General features: G+C 46.7%; 1 protein-coding gene across 1 annotated transcript in view; it reads right to left on the bottom strand.

The window, feature by feature from the left end:
• Window positions 1-4,093: 4,093 nt before the first annotated feature.
• LOC144607663 (zinc finger protein Aiolos-like) overlaps window positions 4,094-21,783 on the bottom strand; it is a 97,378-nt gene continuing 79,688 nt past the window's right edge. Inside the window, exons 7-8 of the mRNA XM_078424658.1 lie at window positions 19,028-19,153; window positions 4,094-6,701 (exon numbers count right to left, since the gene is read on the bottom strand). Coding sequence (XP_078280784.1) covers window positions 6,001-6,701; window positions 19,028-19,153 — 827 coding nt within the window. The 3' untranslated portion in view covers window positions 4,094-6,000. The remainder of the gene's footprint in view (window positions 6,702-19,027; window positions 19,154-21,783) is intronic.

The raw sequence follows: 21,783 nt of genomic DNA, 5'->3' as shown, positions 1-21,783 counted from the left end.
CTGTGCTGTGTTGTGCCGTGCTGTGCTGTGTTGTGCTGTGCTGTGTTGTGCTGTGCTGTGCTATGTTGTACTGTACTGTACTGTGTTGTGCTGTGCTGTACTGTGCTGTGCTGTGTTGTGCTGTGCTGTGCTGTGCTGTACTGTGCTGTGTTGTGCTGTGCTGTGCTATGTTGTACTGTACTGTACTGTGCTGTGCTGTGCTGTGCTGTGCTGTGTTGTGCTGTGCTGTGCTGTGCTGTGCTGTGCTGTGCTGTGCTGTGTTGTGCTGTGCTGTGCTGTGCTGTACTGTACTGTGCTGTGTTGTGCTGTACTGTACTGTGCTGTGTTGTGCTGTGCTGTGCTGTACTGTGCTGTACTGTGCTGTGTTGTACTGTACTGTACTGTGCTGTGTTGTGCTGTGCTGTGCTGTACTGTGCTGTACTGTGCTGTACTGTGCTGTGCTGTGCTGTGTTGTACTGTACTGTACTGTGCTGTGTTGTGCTGTACTGTGCTGTGCTGTGTTGTGCTGTGCTGTGCTATGTTGTACTGTGCTGTGCTGTGTTGTGCTGTGCTGTGTTGTGCTGTGCTGTACTGTGCTGTGCTGTGTTGTGCTGTGCTGTGCTATGTTGTACTGTACTGTACTGTGCTGTGTTGTGCTGTGCTGTGCTGTGCTGTGTTGTGCTGTGCTGTACTGTGCTGTGCTGTGTTGTGCTGTGCTATGTTGTGTTGTGCCGTGCTGTGTTGTGCTGTGTTGTACTGTACTGTGCTGTGTTGTGCTGTGTTGTGCTGTGCTGTGCTGTGTTGTGCTGTGTTGTGCCGTGCTGTGTTGTGCTGTGTTGTACTGTGCTGTGCTATGCACTGGAGCAGCATAAGAAACGCACAGCTATCAAGACACAGAGGAGTCTGGGCTGCTACTGATTCTGACTACAGTGAAGAATTGAGCAATGTGCTTTCACAATTTGCAAAAACCCTATCCCTACCTTCATAGTAACTGGGGCTGCTGTGTCCTCTGTACATGGCATTGTAAGCATGCAGGGCATTGTAGGCATGCTCACTGTCTGAAGGGAATGCATGGCTTCAGGAATCTCGAGACACTTCACCACTAACTTCCACTGTGAGGCGTGCCAAGTTCAAAGACACCCAGGGAAGTAGGAGACCAGCTGGGCACAGTGGCACAGCACAGTGGCACAGCACAGTGGCACAGCACAGTGGCACAGCACAGTGGCACAGCACAGTGGCACAGCACAGTGGCACAGCACAGTGGCACAGCACAGTGGCACAGCACAGTGGCACAGCACAGATGGCACAGCACAGTGGCACAGCACAGTGGCACAGCACAGATGGCACAGCACAGTGGCACAGCACAGTGGCACAGCACAGATGGCACAGCACAGTGGCACAGCACAGTGGCACAGCACAGATGGCACAGCACAGTGGCACAGCACAGTGGCACAGCACAGTGGCACAGCACAGTGGCACAGCACAGTGGCACAGCACAGTGGCACAGCTGAGGGTAGGCACATGAACAGATGCCCAAATCCGCTTGGGTTGCAATGATGGAAAACAAAAGAACAACAGTCAAAGTCGAACCTTTCCAAGTGTAAGCAATGGGATGCCAATGTAAAGGCAGAACGTAGAACAGTACAGCACAACAGGCCCTTCAGCCCACAATGTTTGTGCCGTACATGATGCCAAGACCAACTCTTATCTGCCTGCACTCATCACGCCATTCCCTGCATATCCATGTGCCTTTTCAAAAGTCTCAAACACCACCATCGTATCTACCCCGGCACCAGACCCCAGGCACCCACTGGACCCAGGCACCCACCAGGCACCCACCAGACCCCAGGCACCCACTGGACCCAGGCACCCACCAGGCACCCACTGGACCCAAGCACCCACTGGACCCAGGCACCCACTGGACCCAAGCACCCACTGGACCCAGGCACCCACTGGACCCCAGGCACCCAACCCCCACTGTGCAAAACCTGCCGCGCACATCTCCTTTAAACTTTCCCCCTCTCACCTTAAACCTATGCCCTCTAATATTTGATTTCTCCACAGTGTTAAACTGTGCTGAAGTCCTTCCTCGTGTAACACTGACGATTTCATTAATGGAAGGAACTCTGGAAGGAACACAGGTCACAAGGGATATCACACAATTAATTGTCCAGATGCAGTTGATACCTGAAAATGACATCTGATATCTTTAAACATGAAGAGATATGCAGGAAAGTGGCAATGAGGTAAAAGGTTAACTATGATGTCACTGGATGGCAGAGAAGCTGTGAGGGGGGGGGCTGAGGTGGGGGGGGGGGGCTGAGGTGGGGGGGGGGGGCTGAGGTGGGGGGGGCTGAGGTGGGGGGGGCTGAGGTGGGGGGGGCTGAGGTGGGGGGGGGGGGGGGCTGAGGTGGGGGGGGGGGGCTGTATGGCCTCTTCCTGCTTCTAACAATATGAGTGATTTTTCATATAATCCCAGTGTTAGAAAGATTTGAATTTATTTGAGTTTTTAACTTGCTTGAAGTGAACTGGGAAATAAAAGTACTTTGACAGTGTGTCCTTTAACTTCCCCTTCTTCCCTGCAACACGTTGAGATGTTATCTAAAATCTTGTTAGCATCACCCAGCAATACTCTGTAAACATTATGATGCTGTAGGTCAGAAAGGAAAACAAATAATTCCATTGTTCGCGTGTTCCCTTTGGAGGCAATGCAAACGCTGACACCAGGCCATATCTGGCTTGTCTAATGTAGTTAAAGTAAATACTAATGAGCTCAATGATTAATCCAATCACAAAAAATACTTGCAGCTATTCTTAAAATATTTGAGCTAAATGATCAGGGAGCAGGATATAATACGATGAGGTGATATCTCTGCAGCAAACATCCTGCATGAGGAGTTGGTTCTGACATTGTCCCGTACAATATAAGGCCAGCTGGGACTAGGGAGGTTGCAGGGAGAAGCAGGAGGATGGACAATGAAAGGCAATCAACATATTTCTTTGATGTCAACCATTCTCTGTTGATGTTTCTCCTTGGCGATGGTGGAAGTGATGACAAATGGCATTCCACTGCACATGTGCGGTCTGCACAGGACAACTGTGGAATGTCGGCCTATCCTCCTGAACTACAGTGCTGGACAGTGACAGGTAACTGTAAGATCACTCTTGGTTTAAGGGCATGAAGTGTTGGAGGAAGTTCTTATCAAAGGGTGGCACGCTGGCACAGCTGGTAGAGTTGCTGCCTCACAGTGCCAGAGACATAGAAAAATAGGTGGAGGAGTAGGCCATTTGGCCCTTCAAGCCAGCACCGCCATTCAATATGATCATGGCTGATCATCTAAAATCAGTACCCCGTTCCTGCTTTTTCCCCATATCCCTTGATTCCGTTAGCCCTATGAGCTAAATCGAACTCTCTCTTGAATACATCCAGTGAATTGGCCTCTATTGCATTCTGTGGCAGAGAATTCCACAGATTCACAACTCTCTGGGTGAAGAAGTTTTTCCTAATCTCAGTCGTGAATGGCCGACCTCTTATTCTTAAACTGTGATCCCTGGTTCTGGATTCCCCCAACATCGGGAAAAAATTTCCTGCATCTAGCCTGTCCAATTCTTTAAGAATTTTATTTGTTTCTATAAGATCCCCTCTCATCCTCAGGATTTGAGGATAGGCGTAAAGAGGTCCTTCTGCAGTTGTACAGGGCCCTGGTTGGATCACATCTGGAGTACTGTGTGCAGTTTTGGTCTCCTAATTAGAGGAAGGATATCCTTGTTATTGAGGCAGTGCAGCGTAGGTTCACGAGGTTAATCCCTGGAATGGCGGGACTGTCATATGAAGAAAGATTGGAAAGACTGGGCCTGTATTCACTGGAATTTAGAAGGATGAGAGGGGATCTTATAGAAACGTATAAAATTATAAAAGGACTGGACAAGCTAGATGCAGGAAAAATATTCCCAATGTTGGGGGAGTCCAGAACCAGGGGCCACAGTCTAAGAATAAAGGGGAGGCCATTTAAAACTGAGATGAGAACAAACGTTTTCACCCAGAGAGTTGTGAATTTGTGGAATTCTCTGCCACAGAGGGCCGTGGAGGCCAATTCACTGGACTATGTCCACAACTCTCTGCAATTTCTTGAGGTCCTGGATGTAGCATACTGTGATGTATCCCGATAAAATGCTAGCGGAATCAAAGGATATGGGGAGAAGGCAGGCAAGGGTCACTGTCTGTGGATGATCAGGCATGATCACAATGAATGGCAGTGCTGGCTCGAAGGCCAAATGGCCTCCTCCTGCACCTATTTTCTATGTTTCTATGTCTATGTTCCTATCCTTCTAAATTGCAGTGAATACAAGCCCAGTGGACCCACTCTTTCATGTCAGACCCAGGTTCAGTACAAACCGCAGGTGCTGTCTGTATAGAGTTCACATGTTCTCCCTGTGACCCTGTGGGGTTCCTCCGGGTGCTCTGATTTCCTCCTACAACCCAAAGATGTGTGGGTTTAAGTTATTTGGAGTAAATATCACCAGCAATTTGTCCTGGACCGGCCATATCGAAAAAAAATGCCTCTACTTCCTTAGAAGGCTTAGGAAGTTCGACATGTCTCCAACAACCCTTGCCAACTACAGAAAGTATAGAAAGCATTTTATCAGGATACTTCACAGTATGGCTTGGAAACTGCTCCATACAAGACCTCAAGAAATTGCAGAGAGATGTGGACATAGTCCAGACCAATGCGCAAACCAACCTTCCTTCCATTGACTCCATCTACACCTCACGCTGCCTCAGCAAGGCCAGCAGCCTAGACCATCACACAAACCAACCTCCCTTCCATTGACTCCATCTACACCTCACGCTGCCTCGGCAAGGCCAGCAGCATAATCTAGTTCTAGTCTCACCCCGGCCACTCCCTCTTCTCCCCTCTCCCATCGGAAAACGCACACCTCCAGATTCAGGGACAGTTTCTTCCCGGCTGTTATCAGGCAACTGAACCGTCCTCTCACCAACTAACGAGCAGTGCTGACCTCCCAACTACCTCATTGGTAACCCTCGGGCTACCTTTAATCAGACTTACTGGACTTTATCTTGCACTAAAAGTTATTCCCTTTATCCTGTATCTGGACACTGTAGACGGCTTGATTGTAATCATGTGCAGTCGTTCCCCTGACTGGAGAACACGCATCAATAACGCTTTTCACTGTACCTTAACACATGTGACAATAATAACCTAAACCAATTAGCCTCTGTAAATTGCCTCTAATTTGACGTGAAACTGGGCTAAAATAGAAATAGTATGAATGGTTGATCAATGGTCAGCCTAGACTCAGTGGGCCAAATGGCCTGCTTCCATGTTCCATCTCTAAACTAAACACGAGTTCTGAACTATGGAATACCCTGAAATTTTAGTCTAATTTAAATTCGAGAAACAGAATTAAAACAATTTGTAAGAACAGCAATTGAGGTACAGGTTTCATGAAGGAAATTAGTCTTTCTAAAGACCAAATTAACAGTAACTGGTGCAGTGGAGGTATGTCCAAGAGCCTGTCTGGCTGTGTCAGTATCAGCGCTCCACTCACAGAGGGCCGGCCATCTGTGCTCGCACGAGAGGCAAATGTAGACTGGCAACATAATGTCTGCTGCTCGTAGTATTAACGGTAAGAGTCTTCAGTCCCCCAACCCGCAAGGAAGCCTGAGAGAAGATCTTCGCCAGAACTTCACAGAGTCCAGAACAGTGAAGATCAAATGTTGAAGCTGGTACTTCATAATTGGAAGAAACGTGGTCCGATATCTGTGCCTGGAGGATAATGTGCAGCTAGCTAGGTACAGTCCTTCATGGTTGCTCAAACGTTGCACGCTGTTCTTTCCTGCTGTAAGGTAATGCTGCCAAGTTCTCCAGGTTAGCCATTGCCATTTGTGTCACAGTACCAGGCCTCACTAAGGCACTGAAATGGAGCATTAAGTATAAAAGCTAAGCTTGAGTTCTAAATATATATTTTGGTCCCTGGGTGGAATCTGAATGCTGCAGCTTATTTTCTGCAGTAACCATGTTCCCCTCGTGCTATATGTGAGGAGAACTCATATCTGTCACGACTACGGTACCCACACACATTACATTCAAATGGATCACGGAACCCGTGGCAACCCATGTGTATCGTGAACATAACGTAATCCAGGTACAGCACTCGGCAGTGGTCACACTTGTACACTCTGACCTGCTCACCCTCGTTGGTCATAACTTTGAGCATCTCTTGGCCTGACCCTGTGGCTGCCTTCACAATGTCAAATGGTTTGGGATTCTCTTTGGCTGCAGCCAGGCCGTTTCTGAAGCGGGGTTGCATCATGTGGTGCTGCAGGTAGGCCTGACCCTCATGGTTGCTCTCTGTGTCTGTGGAGTCCTGGCAACTGTTGCTGGGCGAGCCTCTTCTCTCCAACTTTGCTTTCACCTGCGAGCCGCTGTTGTCTATGGCTGCTCCCCTTGGGTGACCATTAGAGGCGTTGGAGCGTGTGAGGGAGAGTGGGTAAAGGCTGCTGATGACAGACACCATCTCTGCAGTGGGAGCAGGAGGTGTCTGGACAAGGGGCCGCAACGACTCTGCCCCCAGGTAGGAGATGGCATTGTTGATCGCTTGGTCCATGAAGCGTGTCGGCATCATTTCACCCTCTTTCTCATAAGATGGAGCTGACGAGTATTGCAGGTCTGCGTAGCCCAGGCAGAACTGCTTCTCACCTGTGTGAGCAAGAATAACAACGTTACTTTAGTTCATAACATGGGCTGTGCAAGTCCAGTCCTGCAGCATGCTCTAACACACAGCGTGCACCAGCAGGGGATTTAAAGCAGCTATGCAGGGAATGCAGTTTTTGGGCAGTGCTGGGTGTAAACTGGAAGAACAAATGAAATGAAATGTAGTGGAGAACTAGATGAACATGTGCAGGGAGTGTGGAGGGGCAACAGTTCTGCCAGCTGTCAGCCGGGCTACTTACTGGCATCTGACACGCCAGTGGGGGGAGATATCGTGCACCACTTCACAAAGGCTTCAGCCCAGACCTAGTGTGGTGACAGTTTCCATTCCACACACACCCTCAGGCACAGATGATGCATTTACACTCACATGTTTTACTGTACATAAAGAAAAATTATTTAAAATGTGAGCAATAGTTTGTAACATTGAGAACAAAGAGCATGAAACTGAGACTATCACATCAGTAACTAAAATAAGTCTTCTTGGTATCTTCACTTTATTAATTTCCTGCTTTGTACAAATGTCACTTGCAGGAACAATTTCCATTTGGCTTGGAATTATTCCAATGTTCAATTGATTAATTGACTTTAAACCCAAGTTTATCTTTTTTAACTCTTTATGTTGTCGGACACAGAGCCCTCTTCCTGTCCCTGCACTGGTGGTCAGAGTTCCATGCCTTGCCTCCATGTTCCTGCGCTGGTGGTCAGAGTTCCATGCCTTGCCTCCATGTTCCTGCGCTGGTGGTCAGAGTTCCATGCCTTGCCTCCTGTGCCTGCACTGGTGGTCGGCGTTCAGTGCCTTGCCTCCTGTGCCTGCACTGGTGGTCGGCGTTCAGTGCCTTGCCTCCTGTGACTGCATTGGTGGTCAGGGTTCAGTGCCTTGCCTCCTGTGACTGCATTGGTGGTCAGGGTTCAGTGCCTTGCCTCCTGTGACTGCATTGGTGGTCAGGGTTCAGTGCCTTGCCCTTGCCTCCTGTGCCTGCACTGGTGGTCAGGGTTCAGTGCCTTGCCTCCTATGCCTGTGCTGGTGGTCAGGGTTCAGTGCCTTGCCTCCTGTGCCTGCACTGGTGGTCAGGGTTCAGTGCCTTGCCTCCTGTGCCTGCGCTGGTGGTCGGCGTTCAGTGCCTTGCCTCCTATGCCTGTGCTGGTGGTCAGGGTTCAGTGCCTTGCCTCCTGTGCCTGCACTGGTGGTCAGGGTTCAGTGCCTTGCCTCCTGTGCCTGCACTGGTGGTCGGCGTTCAGTGCCTTGCCTCCTGTGACTGCATTGGTGGTCAGGGTTCAGTGCCTTGCCCTTGCCTCCTGTGCCTGTGCTGGTGGTCAGGGTTCAGTGCCTTGCCTCCTATGCCTGTGCTGGTGGTCAGGGTTCAGTGCCTTGCCTCCTGTGCCTGCGCTGGTGGTCAGGGTTCAGTGCCTTGCCTCCTATGCCTGCGCTGGTGGTCAGGGTTCAGTGTTTTGCCTCCTGTGCCTGCGCTGGTGGTCGGCGTTCAGTGCCTTGCCTCCTATGCCTGCAGCAGCTGCCTGTGTAATCCACAGCCCACAAAGAGCTGCACTTGCAGGCTCGGGGGTGAAAAACTGAACTGAAATGTCACAGCATGAGCTGGCTGTGGGTGACAACCACTGGAGCTTCACACTCCTTACCAGAAACTGTTCCACTGTTACACATGGACTTGACAACACTTACAGCAGCTTTTGAACTGGGCATACAGGTGTTCAGTAAAGCTGTGTGAATGTTCCTATGGAACAATGCTGATGAAAAATTTATCATTTAGATTTTGCATGTAAGACAAACTTGCAATTGCAACACTAACAATTATGCGGTGATCAATGAAAACTTCAAAGACAATATAGCAGAGAATGGAGCTATGAGCATAGAACATGGCATAGTGGGCTGCTCTGGAAGGTTTAGATTGCATGAGATCCATGGAGAGATAGCCAACTGGATAGAGAATTGGTTTCATTCTTTGCTATAGGAAAGATGTTGTTAAGCTGCAATGTGTGCAGAGAAGATCTATGAAGATGTTGCCAGGACTTGAGGGGTTTGGCAGGCTAGGACTTTATTCCTTGGAGTGCAGGAAGCTGGGGTGATCATATAGAGATCACGAGGGTGGTAGATAGGGAGAATGTACAGAGTATTTTGCCCAGGGAAGGGGAATCAAGAACCAGAGGACATATGTTTAAGGTGAGAAGCTTGATGGGAATTTATTTTTCACAGAGAGGGTGGTGGGTGTATGGAACGAGCTGCCAGAGGTGGTAGTAGAGGCAGGTACTATAACAACATTTAAAAGACATTTGGACAAGTACATGGATAATAAAGGTTTAGAGGGATATGGGCCAAACGTGAGCACATGGGAGCAGAGTAGATGTGCAGGTTGGGCCGCAGGGCCTGTTTCCGTGTCGTGTGACCCTATCAACACAGAACAGCACAGACCAGTTACAGGCTCTTTGGCCCACAATATCTGTGCCAAACCAAATCTTTTTTGCTTACAAATGATCCATAACCATTCCCTGCATATCCATACGCCTATCCAAAAGTCTCTTAAACAACATGATCTTCTGTACTCAATGTGTCTGTCCAACCTCTCCCTGTAGCTAATGCCTCCTAATCCAGGCAGCGTTCTGGTAAACCTCCTCTCCACCCTCTCCCTGTAGCTGGAACCCTCTAATCCAACCTCTCCCTGTAGCTGGAACCCTCTAATCCAACCTCTCCCTGTAGCTGGAACCCTCTAATCCAACCTCTCCCTGTAGCTGGAACCCTCTAATCCACCCTCTCCCTGTAGCTGGAACCCTCTAATCCAGGCAGTGTTCTGGTACACCTTCTTTGTCCCTCTCCAAAGCCTCCACATCCTACCAGTAATGGGTGACCGGGAATGTAATACTCCAAATGCAGCCTAACGAAAGTCATACAAATCTGCATCTTGACTTCCTGATTCTTATACTCAGTGCCCTGAACCATGAAGGCAAGCAGGCTATCTGGCTTCTGTGCCACTCTATCTACTTGTGTTGCCACTTTCAGGGGATTATGGCTTCACCTCAAGATCTCTCTGCACTTCAATGCTGTTAAGGGTCATGTCATTCATTGTATATTTTCACCTGACATTTGACCTCCCAAAGTGCGATGCCTGACACTCGCTCGGATTAAACTCCATCTCCCATTTCTCCGCCCATTGCTGTAGGTAATCATCTCCCATTTCTCCGCCCATTGCTGTAGCTGATTCATACACCACCGTGTACTGTGACAGTCTCCTCACAGTCTGTGGCCCCAGCAAACTTACACCAACTTATTTACATCCAATTACTTCATGCATATCACAACCAGCAGAAGTCCCAGCACAGATCCCTGCAGAACTCTACCGCTCACACACCTCCAGCCTGAACTTTGTCTTGTGCTCCTTGGCTCATCTTTAATGAGGAGACAGGAAACAACAAAATACAATTGGGATTCAGATGATATGCTTGTTCCGCTGACCTTGGTTATCCTGCACTACGTTTCCAAATGTGTGAGTGCATGTTTATAAAAATAGCTCTCTGCTGCAATGACTAATAGTCCAAAGAAGGCTTTATGGGTGTCACCACTAAAATAGCAACAATGCTCACAGATTGTAGGCACATATACCTCCTCTGTAGCAAAGTTTATTCCATGACAAAATCTATCTCAAACACAGACAGAATTACAGACAGACTCCACTTGAAAGTAGCCTGTGACCAGTGGCACGAAGTGTGAACAGGTCTGAACAGAGGGGCCATCAAGGTAGGAGTGATGCAGGCAGGAGGGCGGTCTGTGAGCTACAGAGGAGCAGGGAGTGGGTCAGTGTCCCGGCTAGGACAGGATTGATGCAAAAAGCAATGCAACTGTAGGCATGGTAATGGCTGCCATTGTCAGTTACAAAACTAGGCACGCCATGGGTTCTCTGTATAACTTCAGCTGGGCACCAAGCTGTTCAAAGTAGGCTTACTTTATTTTGTCTGTGCCTTTATCACAGGCAGAGCATGCAATGGGCTTCAGGTGATTGGGTCACTTACAGTGGCAGGGTCTGGCTTTGCTCCATTTACGTAGCTGATACACTCAATTGATAATTGACCCCAACTAGGTTGGGAACGGCACAGGAACCGGCTCCTCTGCCAACAGGTTGCCCTGCCACCTGCCTGGAAGCTTTCATGTTTTATGAAGAGAGCACTCTTTAGAGGGACTGTGAAGTAAATGGTGGGGGAGATGTAAGTGAAAGAGGAAAGAGGACTGGCCCTGCTGAGAATTCTATGTGATCGTATGGCTAATATGTGGGTCTGTGGAAACTTTCAGCCAAATCTGTGTGTGGATAATGGGGTGGGTCTCAGTCCCACAGTCAGGGAAACTTTACCGAACAGGGTGCGAGATGACTCACTTTTAGAAATAATCACGTGCCTCATGCACTTTTGAACTCAACGTGAAAAGCAGGATTTCATTTTGACACTTAAAATGATCAAGAAATAAATTTAGATTTAGATTCTGATGGAGCATCAGGTTCAGAAGCCTTGGTGTGCACCAGCATTGCTGCAATGTTGCCAGACGATACCACAGTATCATAAACGTTGTAGAGACTACAGCGCACTCTTGCACAAATAGCAATATGCCCTTTTATTTCTTGGGGCTGTAGAATGTAGTTGCACTGTGAGGCCGGGCCACTGAGGTACAACCCAGCATCCCACTGCCTCGAGGTCACTCTTCCCAGCTGGCTGAGGGGCTCCAGTGACAGAACATTACAGACGGGGGTAAAGTACAAGGGTCAGAGTGCTAACAATGCAGGTATTATGTTCCTGTGTACACTGCAACTTTCCTACAGCAATGCTTTGTGTGACTGCTTTTATATCTTTATCTCTCTCTCTCTCTCCCTCAGATTTGGCCAAGTTCAGATTTGTACTTGAACACACCAGCAGCTTGCAGAATGCCGGCCGGCGTTAGAGCAGCAGCAAATGGAATGAAGAGACCTCTGAGGCTAGAAAAACATTCAAAAAGCTTTCATCTGACAGGGCAATAAAATGGACTCCAGCAAGAACTGTTTATTATCCCTTTCAAAATGCATCATCTTGGAAACCAGAGTGTGAACAGGTTCAGACTGGGAAAATAAAATATTGCTGGGAGACCCTGCACTTGGGCTGATGGAAGAATTCTTTTGAAAAGGACAACAGTCCAGAAGATGATGAATGCATGAATCTTCAGATCTTGGATCCTTCTGGGGACTAGGAGGTATTCATGCCAAGTCATGGAGTCAAACAGCATAGGAACAGATCCTTTGACCCAATTTGCCCATGCCAACACGATGCCCCATCTACACTATTCCCACCTGCCGGCATTTGGCCCATTTCCCTGTAAACCGTTCCAATGTGCGTACCTGTCGAAATGACTTTTAAATGTTGTTACTCTATCTGCCTCAACCACACTCCCTGGTAGCCACCACCCTCTGTGTGAGGTGGGATGGGGTTGATCAACGCATGTTATAAATGGTTGCTGAAGGTATGGAATTGGTAAATGAAATCATCCTCTCCTGCAATCTTCTCTGGCATTTAGTCAGCCATGAACACCACTTCTGTCTTCAACCAGTGTTCTTTTAAAAAAAAAAGTCTACCTTGTGATTGAACAATGCCGTATTAACCATTTTTAGATGGTGTTCATTGGCAATTTACAAGTACTTTAAACTAAAATTCTCATTAACTTCTGCTTAAATTTAAATGTAATCTTGCCTCACATCTGGTTTGTAGGGAGTTCTAAGACTGAACCAACCTTTCAGCGTTTAGAAGGTGATACGATGTAACTGGAACTTACAAGATCCTGAAAGAAGGGAGGATGAGACTCCTGAACTGGGGACTGTCTCGGCCCGAGGGATGCACATTCAGGACCAAGAAAAGTCATTTCTTTACCCATAGGGTAGTGAATCATTGCAACCTTTTACACTAGAATGCTCTCAGTACTCAATTATTGAGCACATTGGAGAATGAAACAGAGTTAGACACAGCAGGGAATTGAGTGACTATAGGGATTGGACAGGAAATTAGAGCTGATGCAGAGGATTATTTACGAGCAGAAGAGGTTCTGATAGAGATGAATGAATCCATCTACTATTTATACACTCACCCCACGTTCAGTGTCCTTTATCAGATGACACTTTACAGGTTCTCCTGGGCTTCCCTCTCTCATGGACCTCCCCTATAGATTTGCCCATCCTCCTCACAACCCCCATGACAACCCCACCCACAACTCAAATCTATTTTTATATCTAACCTTTCATAGTTCTGGTGAAAGGTCAACCCTCTCCACAGACGCTGCCTGCCTTGCCTTTTTCACGGTGTTTTGCTTTCCCAGTGTGCATCTCACATTTCCTCCTTGATCTGATATTCCTTTTCCTTTCTTCCTGCATCTCTTTCAATTTCCATTTCTGCCAGAGGAATATCCAATTAAAAAAAGTCTTCATCTCCCTCTCTCACCTGTCACCACCGCCACCTGTATTATTCAGTCTTGTATAGTTTCCACACTGTCAAAGACATCAATTCCATCTCTTCTCTCCTCCCCTTCCCAGTCTCTGCCAGGTAAAGCATGTTTTATTTCTAACATTTTTCATCAACTCTTTCTCTTTCTACATGTGACTTGTTGAGCAATGTTTTTGTATATTTTTAGTTTTAGTTACATAGGTGACATTTAACAATGTTTTGTTTCAATTTATTCCTAGAAACTAAAATGGACACTGCCTGATTGAGATGTGAATGCAGTACAGGTTTATGTAATGGCCCAATCTGAACGTGGGTTTATGTAATGGCCCAATCTGAATGTGGGTTTATGTAATGGCCCAATCTGAATGCAGTCCAGGTTTATGTAATGGCCCAATCTGAACGTGGGTTTATGTAATGGCCCAATCTGAATGCAGTCCAGGTTTATGTAATGGCCCAATCTGAACGTGGGTTTATGCAATGGCCCAATCTGAATGCAGCCAGCCCACTTTGCTGTCATGGAGTTCTGATTCCAGCAGGATGATGCTGTTTGATCAGCAGCAGCCGGGCTCCAGCAGGATGATAATGGATTCACAGAAACATGCCGATCCTGGCAGCTGCCCAGTGGATTTCCTCAGGGTCACATTGTAGTCAGAACCTGCCTCTGATGCCACAATATTGCAGATGGATGTTGCTGGGAATGAATGTTGGACAGAGATCCAATGTTTTCTTTTTGAGAATAGGAACTCCATGGCAAGCCTGTTCTGGGTAGGTACATGCGACTGGGACGTTGTAGCCATTACAGAAACCTGGTAACAAGAGGGGCAGGACTGGCAGCTCAATGTTCCAGGGTTCAGGAGAGACAGTGGGGTAAAAGAGGAGGGGGTGTTGCATTACTGATTGAGGAGAATATCATGGCAGTGACATTCTCTTTTATCCCACTGTCTCTCCGCAACCCTGGAACATTACTGATAATTCGTTTAGTGAGGCTAGTTGGGTGGAGTTAAGAAAGGGATAATCACCTTGTTGGGGTGTATCACAGGCTCCCTAAATTGACAACAGGAATTAGAAAAGCAATGTGCCAGGAGATTGCAGGCAGATGCAGGGCTAATGGTGGCAGTGTGAACTATGAGGAAGATGCTATGAGGTTGCAGGGTGACTTGGACAGGTTGTGTGAGTGGGCAGATGCATGGCTAATAAGGATGTTGTAGTAGGAGATTTTTAACTTTTCCAATATTGACTGGGAGTTTCATAGTGCAAAAGGTTTAGAGGCAGAATTGGTCAAATGTGTTCAGGAAAGTTTCTTCTGGCAATATGCAGAGGGCCCCAAGGCAACACTGGATCTTGTCTTGCGAAACTGGGAGGTGCAAGTGGATGAAGTGTTCGTGGATAAACCTTTTGGGACCAGCGGCCACTGTTATATTAGGTTTAAGATAGTTATGGATAGAGGCAGAGTGAAATTCTAAACTGGTGCAAAGCCAACTTTGAGGGTATTAGACAGGAACTCGCTCACGTTGATTGAAACAGAATGTTTGAAGGTGAAGCAACATCAGGAAAGTGCGTTGTTTTTAGAAGTGTGCTGATATTCCTGTTAGAGTGAAAGGCAAGGCAGGTGACCTAAGGAAGTTTGGATGACAGAGAAATCGAGACTCTGGACAAGACAAAGAAGGAGGCATAGGGCAAGTATAAGCAGCTGGGATCAAGTGTATCCCTGGAGGAGTTTTGGGAACTGAGGTGCAAGCTAAAAAAGAAAACCAGGAGGCCAAAAATGGGAAAGGAGATAGCTCTGGCAGATAACATTGAGGATAATCCCAAGAGGTTTTATGTATATAAAGGGACAAAGGTTAACCAGAGAGAGAATGGGATCACTCAAGAATCAAAGCGGTCAACTCTGTGTGGAGCAACAGGAGATGGGCAAGGTCCTCGATGAGCATTTCTCCTCTGTTTTTACTGTAGAGACTGACATCAGGACCAGGGAACCCGGGGCAGTCAATGGAAGTGTCCAGAGGGCGGCCAGTGTCCAGAGGGCGGTCAGTGCCCAGAGGGCGGTCAGTGTCCAGAGGGCGGTCAGTGTACAGAGGGCGGACAGTGTCCAGAGGGCGAACAGTGTCCAGAGGGCGGTCAGTGTCCAGAGGGCAGACAGTGTCCAGAGGGCGGACAGTGTCCAGACAGTGTCCAGAGGGTGGGCAGTGTCCAGAGGGCGGACAGTGTCCAGAGGGGGGACAGTGTCCAGAGGGCGGACAGTGTCCAGAGGGCGGACAGTGTCCAGAGGGCGGTCAGTGTCCAGAGGGCGGTCAGTGTCCAGAGGGCGGTCAGTGTCCAGAGGGCGGTCAGTGTCCAGAGGGCGGCCAGTGTCCAGAGGGCGGCCAGTGTCCAGAGGGCGGCCAGTGTCCAGAGGGCGGCCAGTGTCCAGAGGGCGGCCAGTGTCCAGAGGGCGGCCAGTGTCCAGAGGGCGGCCAGTGTCTAGAGGGCGGCCAGTGTCCAGAGGGCGGCCAGTGTCTAGAGGGCGGTCAGTGTCCAGAGGGCGGACAGTGTCCAGAGGGTGGCCCGTGTCCAGAGGGCGGACAGTCGAGGAGGTGCCAAAGGTCCTGATGCGCATGAAGGTGGATATATTTCCTGGGTCTGACCAGGTATATCCGAGGTGACTGTGGGAAGCTAGAGAGGAAATTGCAAGTGCCCCGGTGGAGATTTACGAGTGGTCATTAAATATGGGTGAGGTGCCAGAAGACTGGAGGGTGGGGAATGTTGTGGTTCTGTTTAAGAAGGGCTGCATGGATGATCCTGGGAACTACATGCCAGTGAGTTCAGCATCAGTCGGAAGGTTACTAGAGGGCATTCTGAGGGATAAGGTCTACATGCATCATCAGTCAGAGTATTGAGTATAGGAGTTGGGAGGTCATGTTACAGTTGTATAAGACATTAGTGAGGCTACATTTAAAGTATTGTGTTCGGTTTTGGTTACCACACTCTAGGAAAGATGTTGTCAAGCTAGAAAGGGTGCAGAGAAGATTTATATGGATATTGCCAGGACTCGAGGGCCTGAGCTATGGGAGAGGTTGAGCAGGCTAGGAGTTTATTCTTTGGAGTGCAGGAGGGTGATCGTACAGAGGTGTACAAAATCTTGAGAGGAATAGATTGGGTAAATGCCCAGAGTCGGGGAATTGAGAAGTAGAGGACATAGGTTTAAGGTGAGGGGGGAAAGATTTAATAAGAACCTGAGGGGTAACCTTTTATAAAAAGGGTGGTGGGTGTATGGAACGAGCTGTTGGAGGAGGTAGTTGAGGCAGGTACTATCATAATGTTTAAGAGACACTTGGATAGGTACATGGATAGTGCAGGTTTGGAGTGTTGTGATCTTGCACGGGCAGGTGGGACCAGTGTAGATGGGGCATGTTGGTTGGTGTGGGCAGGTGGGACTAGTGTAGATGGGGCATGTTGGTCGGTGTGGGCAGGTGGGACTAGTGTAGATGGGGCATGTTGGTCGGTGTGGGCAGGTGGGACTAGTGTAGATGGGGCATGTTGGTCGGTGTGGGCAGGTGGGACTAGTGTAGATGGGGCATGTTGGTCGGTGTGGGCAGGTGGGACTAGTGTAGATGGGGCATGTTGGTCGGTGTGGGCAGGTGGGACCAGTGCAGATGGGGCATGTTGGTCGGTGTGGGCAGGTGGGACCAGTGTAGATGGGGCATGTTGGTTGGTGTGGGCAGGTGGGACTAGTGTAGATGGGGCATGTTGGTCGGTGTGGGCAGGTGGGACTAGTGTAGATGGGGCATGTTGGTTGGTGTGGGCAGGTGGGACCAGTGTAGATGGGGCATGTTGGTCGGTGTGGGCAAGTTGGGCTAAAGGGCCTGGCTCCATGCTGTATGACTCTATGTTGGTCAGTGTGGGCACGTTGGGCTAAAGGGCCTGGCTCCATGCTGTATGACTCCTACACAGAATAAACAAGCTCTGTCTGATGAGAATGTACCATGTCTGACTTATAAAGAGCTGATAGAAGCCTTGTACCCAAGCCATTTACAACAGCAGACCCAACGTAATTATTTTGAAACTGAGATAAATGACTGACAAGTTGCAAGCTTGATCAACATGATGTGATGTAATATGACGGTGGGGCTGAGGATGTTGCTTCTTGCTCTCTACTAAAGCATGTACAGTCCCAGTAATGGTGTGGGTTTGCTTAGTGATTAAAGCATACAAGAAGCTATCATTATGTTTCATTTACGGGCAAGATAAATGTCACCATATCTCCAGCAGATGAAAACAATTGTTGAGAAGATTTTAACTGGATACTTGTTACTTTCTGTGTTTTTTTTTCACAAAGTATAGATAACAAGAGTTCAGAAAAATGGTGCGAAACTGCATCCTGTGAACAGGAAAAGATTGGGCACTTTGATTCACATTATAACTTCATTACTCAGTTTCAATAATCTTTGCAGAATTACTCCTACTAATCCTCTGCAAAAAAACCTTCATTTCAAAATAGCACAAACATCAAAATAAACTGGAAATGTTTAGTTTGTTTTAAACATTCCTGTGGAAATGTTCAGGGATTGTGAAAGATCATAACCAGGACCTTTAAAAGGGTTAAAATGCCCCAGAGTTCAGTAATTTTTAATCTCTTGCCACTTCTGTATATCTGAAACTCTAATATTACATTTTTTCAGATCGGCAAAGTTTATTCGAACTGACAAGTTAACCCTTACAGGGCCAATGCGGATGACGCTAACTAATGCAGCAGGATATTTCACCAGTTCATTGGCATCTTATTTGTGCAAGGCCATGCATTTGATTCTTTGACATGCAAATGCTTTCACATTACTTAATGGATAAGTATTCAAAGAATGACATTGAGGTTCAATCCAAACAAAATTGATTCTCAAATCAATATTTCTAAAAACCGATCGGCTAATTTTACAAATTCTCAAAACAGCAGAAAATGCCACAAACAGTTTTAAATATAATTTTTCTAAAATGGTTATTATCTCCCAGTAAACACACTGATGTAAAGCATTTGTCATTAGAAAAATACTGCTGCATACATGGAATCTCAAAACCAAGTATAAGAACATAATAAAGGTCAGAATATGAACATGGTCAAGCCACTGACAGAACCAGCTTCTCTTCGTGTTATCACTGCAAGAGGAGCGGATTCATTCTTAATATAATTTATCTGCAGTCTTCACTTTTTATTCACTGGAACATTTCCTTTGTTTACAAGTGTAATTCTACTGCTAAAATTGAGGGTGGTGCCTACTCAATACAGTTTTGACATTTGTAAATGTGGCACTGGTGACAATTAACTTTAAAGACATGGAATGGTGAAACAAAAATGTTTACATTTTGGTAATAACAATATCATGATAATACAGTGCTTATAATTAAATTTCATTATCTGTACACAACTCTACTGTGTCAGACATTAGATGTGCATAGTTTCACAGTGTTTATGTTACATTTACATTGCTTTCTATATGCAGTAGGTTAAAGTCATTACATTGCTAACTGTAATTTTTTTAATTCCTTACAAATTCCTTACAATGTAAAATTCATTACAAAATAATATTTTTAATGAAATAATGACTCTCAAAATATTTTCAAACTCCAACCTAGATGCGTTCTTCAATTGCACAAAAGCTCCAACAGTCCCGCAATTTCTAATTCTGCGGCGTGTATTCGTGGTTCTATTTGTGTAAAGGCCGACCTCTGGTACAAGAATTCACAGAAATGGCAGTGCTACCTTAATTAAATTAATGCACGATGCAAACACTCGATGTCAAAATCCTCAGCGTTATCTACAGGAACTGGTGGGTGTCAGCAGCAAGCGTAGTTACACGATTAAAATAAACCATCTAAATTCTTACCGATGAACTTTTGAGGCATTGAGCTTTTCCGCTTGGCAACGTTGCTTGCAAGTCTATCCAGCACCAGAGCTCTCTCAGATCCCATCTCTGCTTTTAGATTGCGATGATGAATTTCTTCTGTCTCTGCTGAAATGAGAGAAAAAAATCAACAGAATAGCATGAGGTTTCACCTCTGCGCAGAGTTTGTGCAGCAGGTGGAAGGGAACTGACGTCATGAGTTACCAACTCTGAGGGCACTGACTGTGACCAGAGGGGGCATGCAGAGCCATTCTGTGGTTACTGATGTTACATTGGAGACTTACTGATATCAGCATGCTTCCATCAATGGAGGAAATAACTGATTAAAACTGAGTTTGGGGTAAAGACATTGAAAAAGTTTTGCCAAATGAGCAATGCATTCTGAAATTCTGATTCAACCTGTTAACAGGTCTTGTTCAAACTTTGATCTCCCAGTTGACTAACATTTTATCTCCCCCTCCCATTCCCTCACTGACCTTTTTGTCCTCGGCCTCCTCAACTGTCAGAGTGAGGCCACACGCAAAATGGAGGAACAGCACAAAATATTTTGTTTGGGCAGCTTTCAACCCAGCGGTATAAATATCGATTTCTCTAATTTCAGGTACTTTGGCATTCCCTCCCTCTCTGTCCCTCCTCCATCCTAGTCTTCCTGCTAGTTTCACTGTTCATATCCCTTCGTAATCACCCCCTTCCACAGCCAACAATGGACCATTGTGGGCTTCACATTACCTAGGTCATTGGTGTCGGCTGATTTGTTCCGTTCCTTTACATACCTCTAGATTCCCTCTCCCCTGACTCTCTGTCTGAAGAAGGTCTTGACCCGACACATCACCTATTTCTTTTCTCCTGAGATGCTGCCTGACCCCAGCATTTACTCCAGCATTTTGTGTCTCTCTTCAGTGTAAACCAGCATCTGCAGTTATAGAGTCATAGAGTGATATAGCGTGGAAACAGGCCCTTCGGCCCAACTTGCCCACACCGGCCAACATGTCCCAGCTGCATTAGTCCCACCTGCCTGCATTTAGTCCATATCCCTCCAAACCTGTCCTATCCATGTACCTGTCTAACTGCTTCTTAAAAGTTGAGATAATCCCAGCCTCAACTACCTCCTCTGGCAGCTCATTCCATACACCCACCACCCTCCGTGTGGAAAAGTTACCTTCAGATTCCTATTATATCTTTTCACCTTCACCATAAACCTATATCCTCTGGTCCTCGATTCCCCTACTCTGGGCAAGAGACTGTGTATCTACCCAATCTATTCCTCTCATGATTTTGTACATCTCTATAAGATTACCCCTCATACTCCTGCGCTCTAGGAAGAGTCCCAGCCTACTCAACCTCTGAATATAGTCAGAACCTCTAGTCCTGGCAACATCCTCGTAAATCTTCTCTGTACCCTTTCCAGTTTGACAACATCTTTCCGATAACATGGTGCCCAGAACTGAACACAATACTCTAAATGTGGTCTCACCAACGTCTTATACAACTGCAACATGACCTCCCAACTTCTACACTCAATACTCTGACTGAAGAAGGCCAATGTACCAAAAGCCTTTTTGACCACCATATCTCCCTGCGACTCGACCATCAAGGAATCATGCACCTGCACTCCTAGATCCCTCTGCTCTACAACACTCCCCGGGGCCCTACCATTCACTGTGTAGGTCCTGCCTATGTTAAAGTTCCTTCCCCCAAACTTTTAATTATTTCTATCGTAAAGTAAGAAAGTTCTAACTTGGTAAAAAGGCACCAACAGGGCAGGGTAACTGTTCTATAATTGACACTTTTGCAGAAGAATCACAAGCTTAGAGGTTGTACAGCTCACAGAACTCAGATCAATATATTCAACTCATCTTTTCAACCGGGGAGTTTATAGGATTAATGTCAAAATTTTATAAAGAAGAATACATCTGTTAATTAACTGGAAGAACCTCAGTGACAAGTAGAAAGAAGTCTGCCAATGCAATCTCTCTAAAAAATAAAGTGGTTTATTTCCCATTTATTTAATTGATGATTGAAAATAGTGCTTTCAGGGATGTGGGGCCTGAATTAGTGACAGGCAGATATTTCTCCGTAAGTGCAGGAAAGAGTAAAGCCAGCCTCTTTATGCCTTTCTTTGTTAGACATTTCCAGCATCTGGAGATTTGACTTTAAGTTGCTCTTTGCTAATATTGTTGCAAGATGGCCAATATCGATTGCCTACCAGTCATTATCCACAGGCCAAAGACAAATGCTGAGTGTGCAAATATTTCCATCCAACTGACAGTTTGTGTAAAAAAGTTACCCCCCAGATTTCTATTCAATCCTTCCCCTCTCTAAACCTATGTCTGGTTCTTGATTCCCTTGCTCTGGGCAAAAGACTCTGTGTATTTACTCGATCTATTCCTCTCACAATTTTGTACACCTCTATAAGATCACCCTTCATCCTCCTGCGCTCCAAGGGATAGAGTCATAGACTGCTCAACCTCTCCTTATAGCTCAAGTTCACGAGTCCTGGCAACATCCTCGTAAATCTTCTCAGCACCCTTTCCAGCTTGACAGCATCTTTCCAATAATATGGTGACCAAACTGCACATAATACTTTAAATGTGATTTCACCATGTTACATAATCTAAGGTATTTATTCACAAAACGCTGGAGTAACTCAGCAGGTCAGGCAGCATCTCTGGAGAGAAGGAATGGGTGACGTTTCGGATCGAGACCCTTCTTCAGACTCGATCTCGACCCGAAACGTC

The sequence above is a fragment of the Rhinoraja longicauda genome, chromosome 29 (assembly GCF_053455715.1).
Source record: "Rhinoraja longicauda isolate Sanriku21f chromosome 29, sRhiLon1.1, whole genome shotgun sequence".
Classification (NCBI taxonomy): Eukaryota; Metazoa; Chordata; class Chondrichthyes; order Rajiformes; family Arhynchobatidae; genus Rhinoraja; species Rhinoraja longicauda.
The sequence above is the reverse complement of the archived record's forward strand: the minus strand, read 5'-3'. Positions and strand labels throughout refer to the sequence as shown.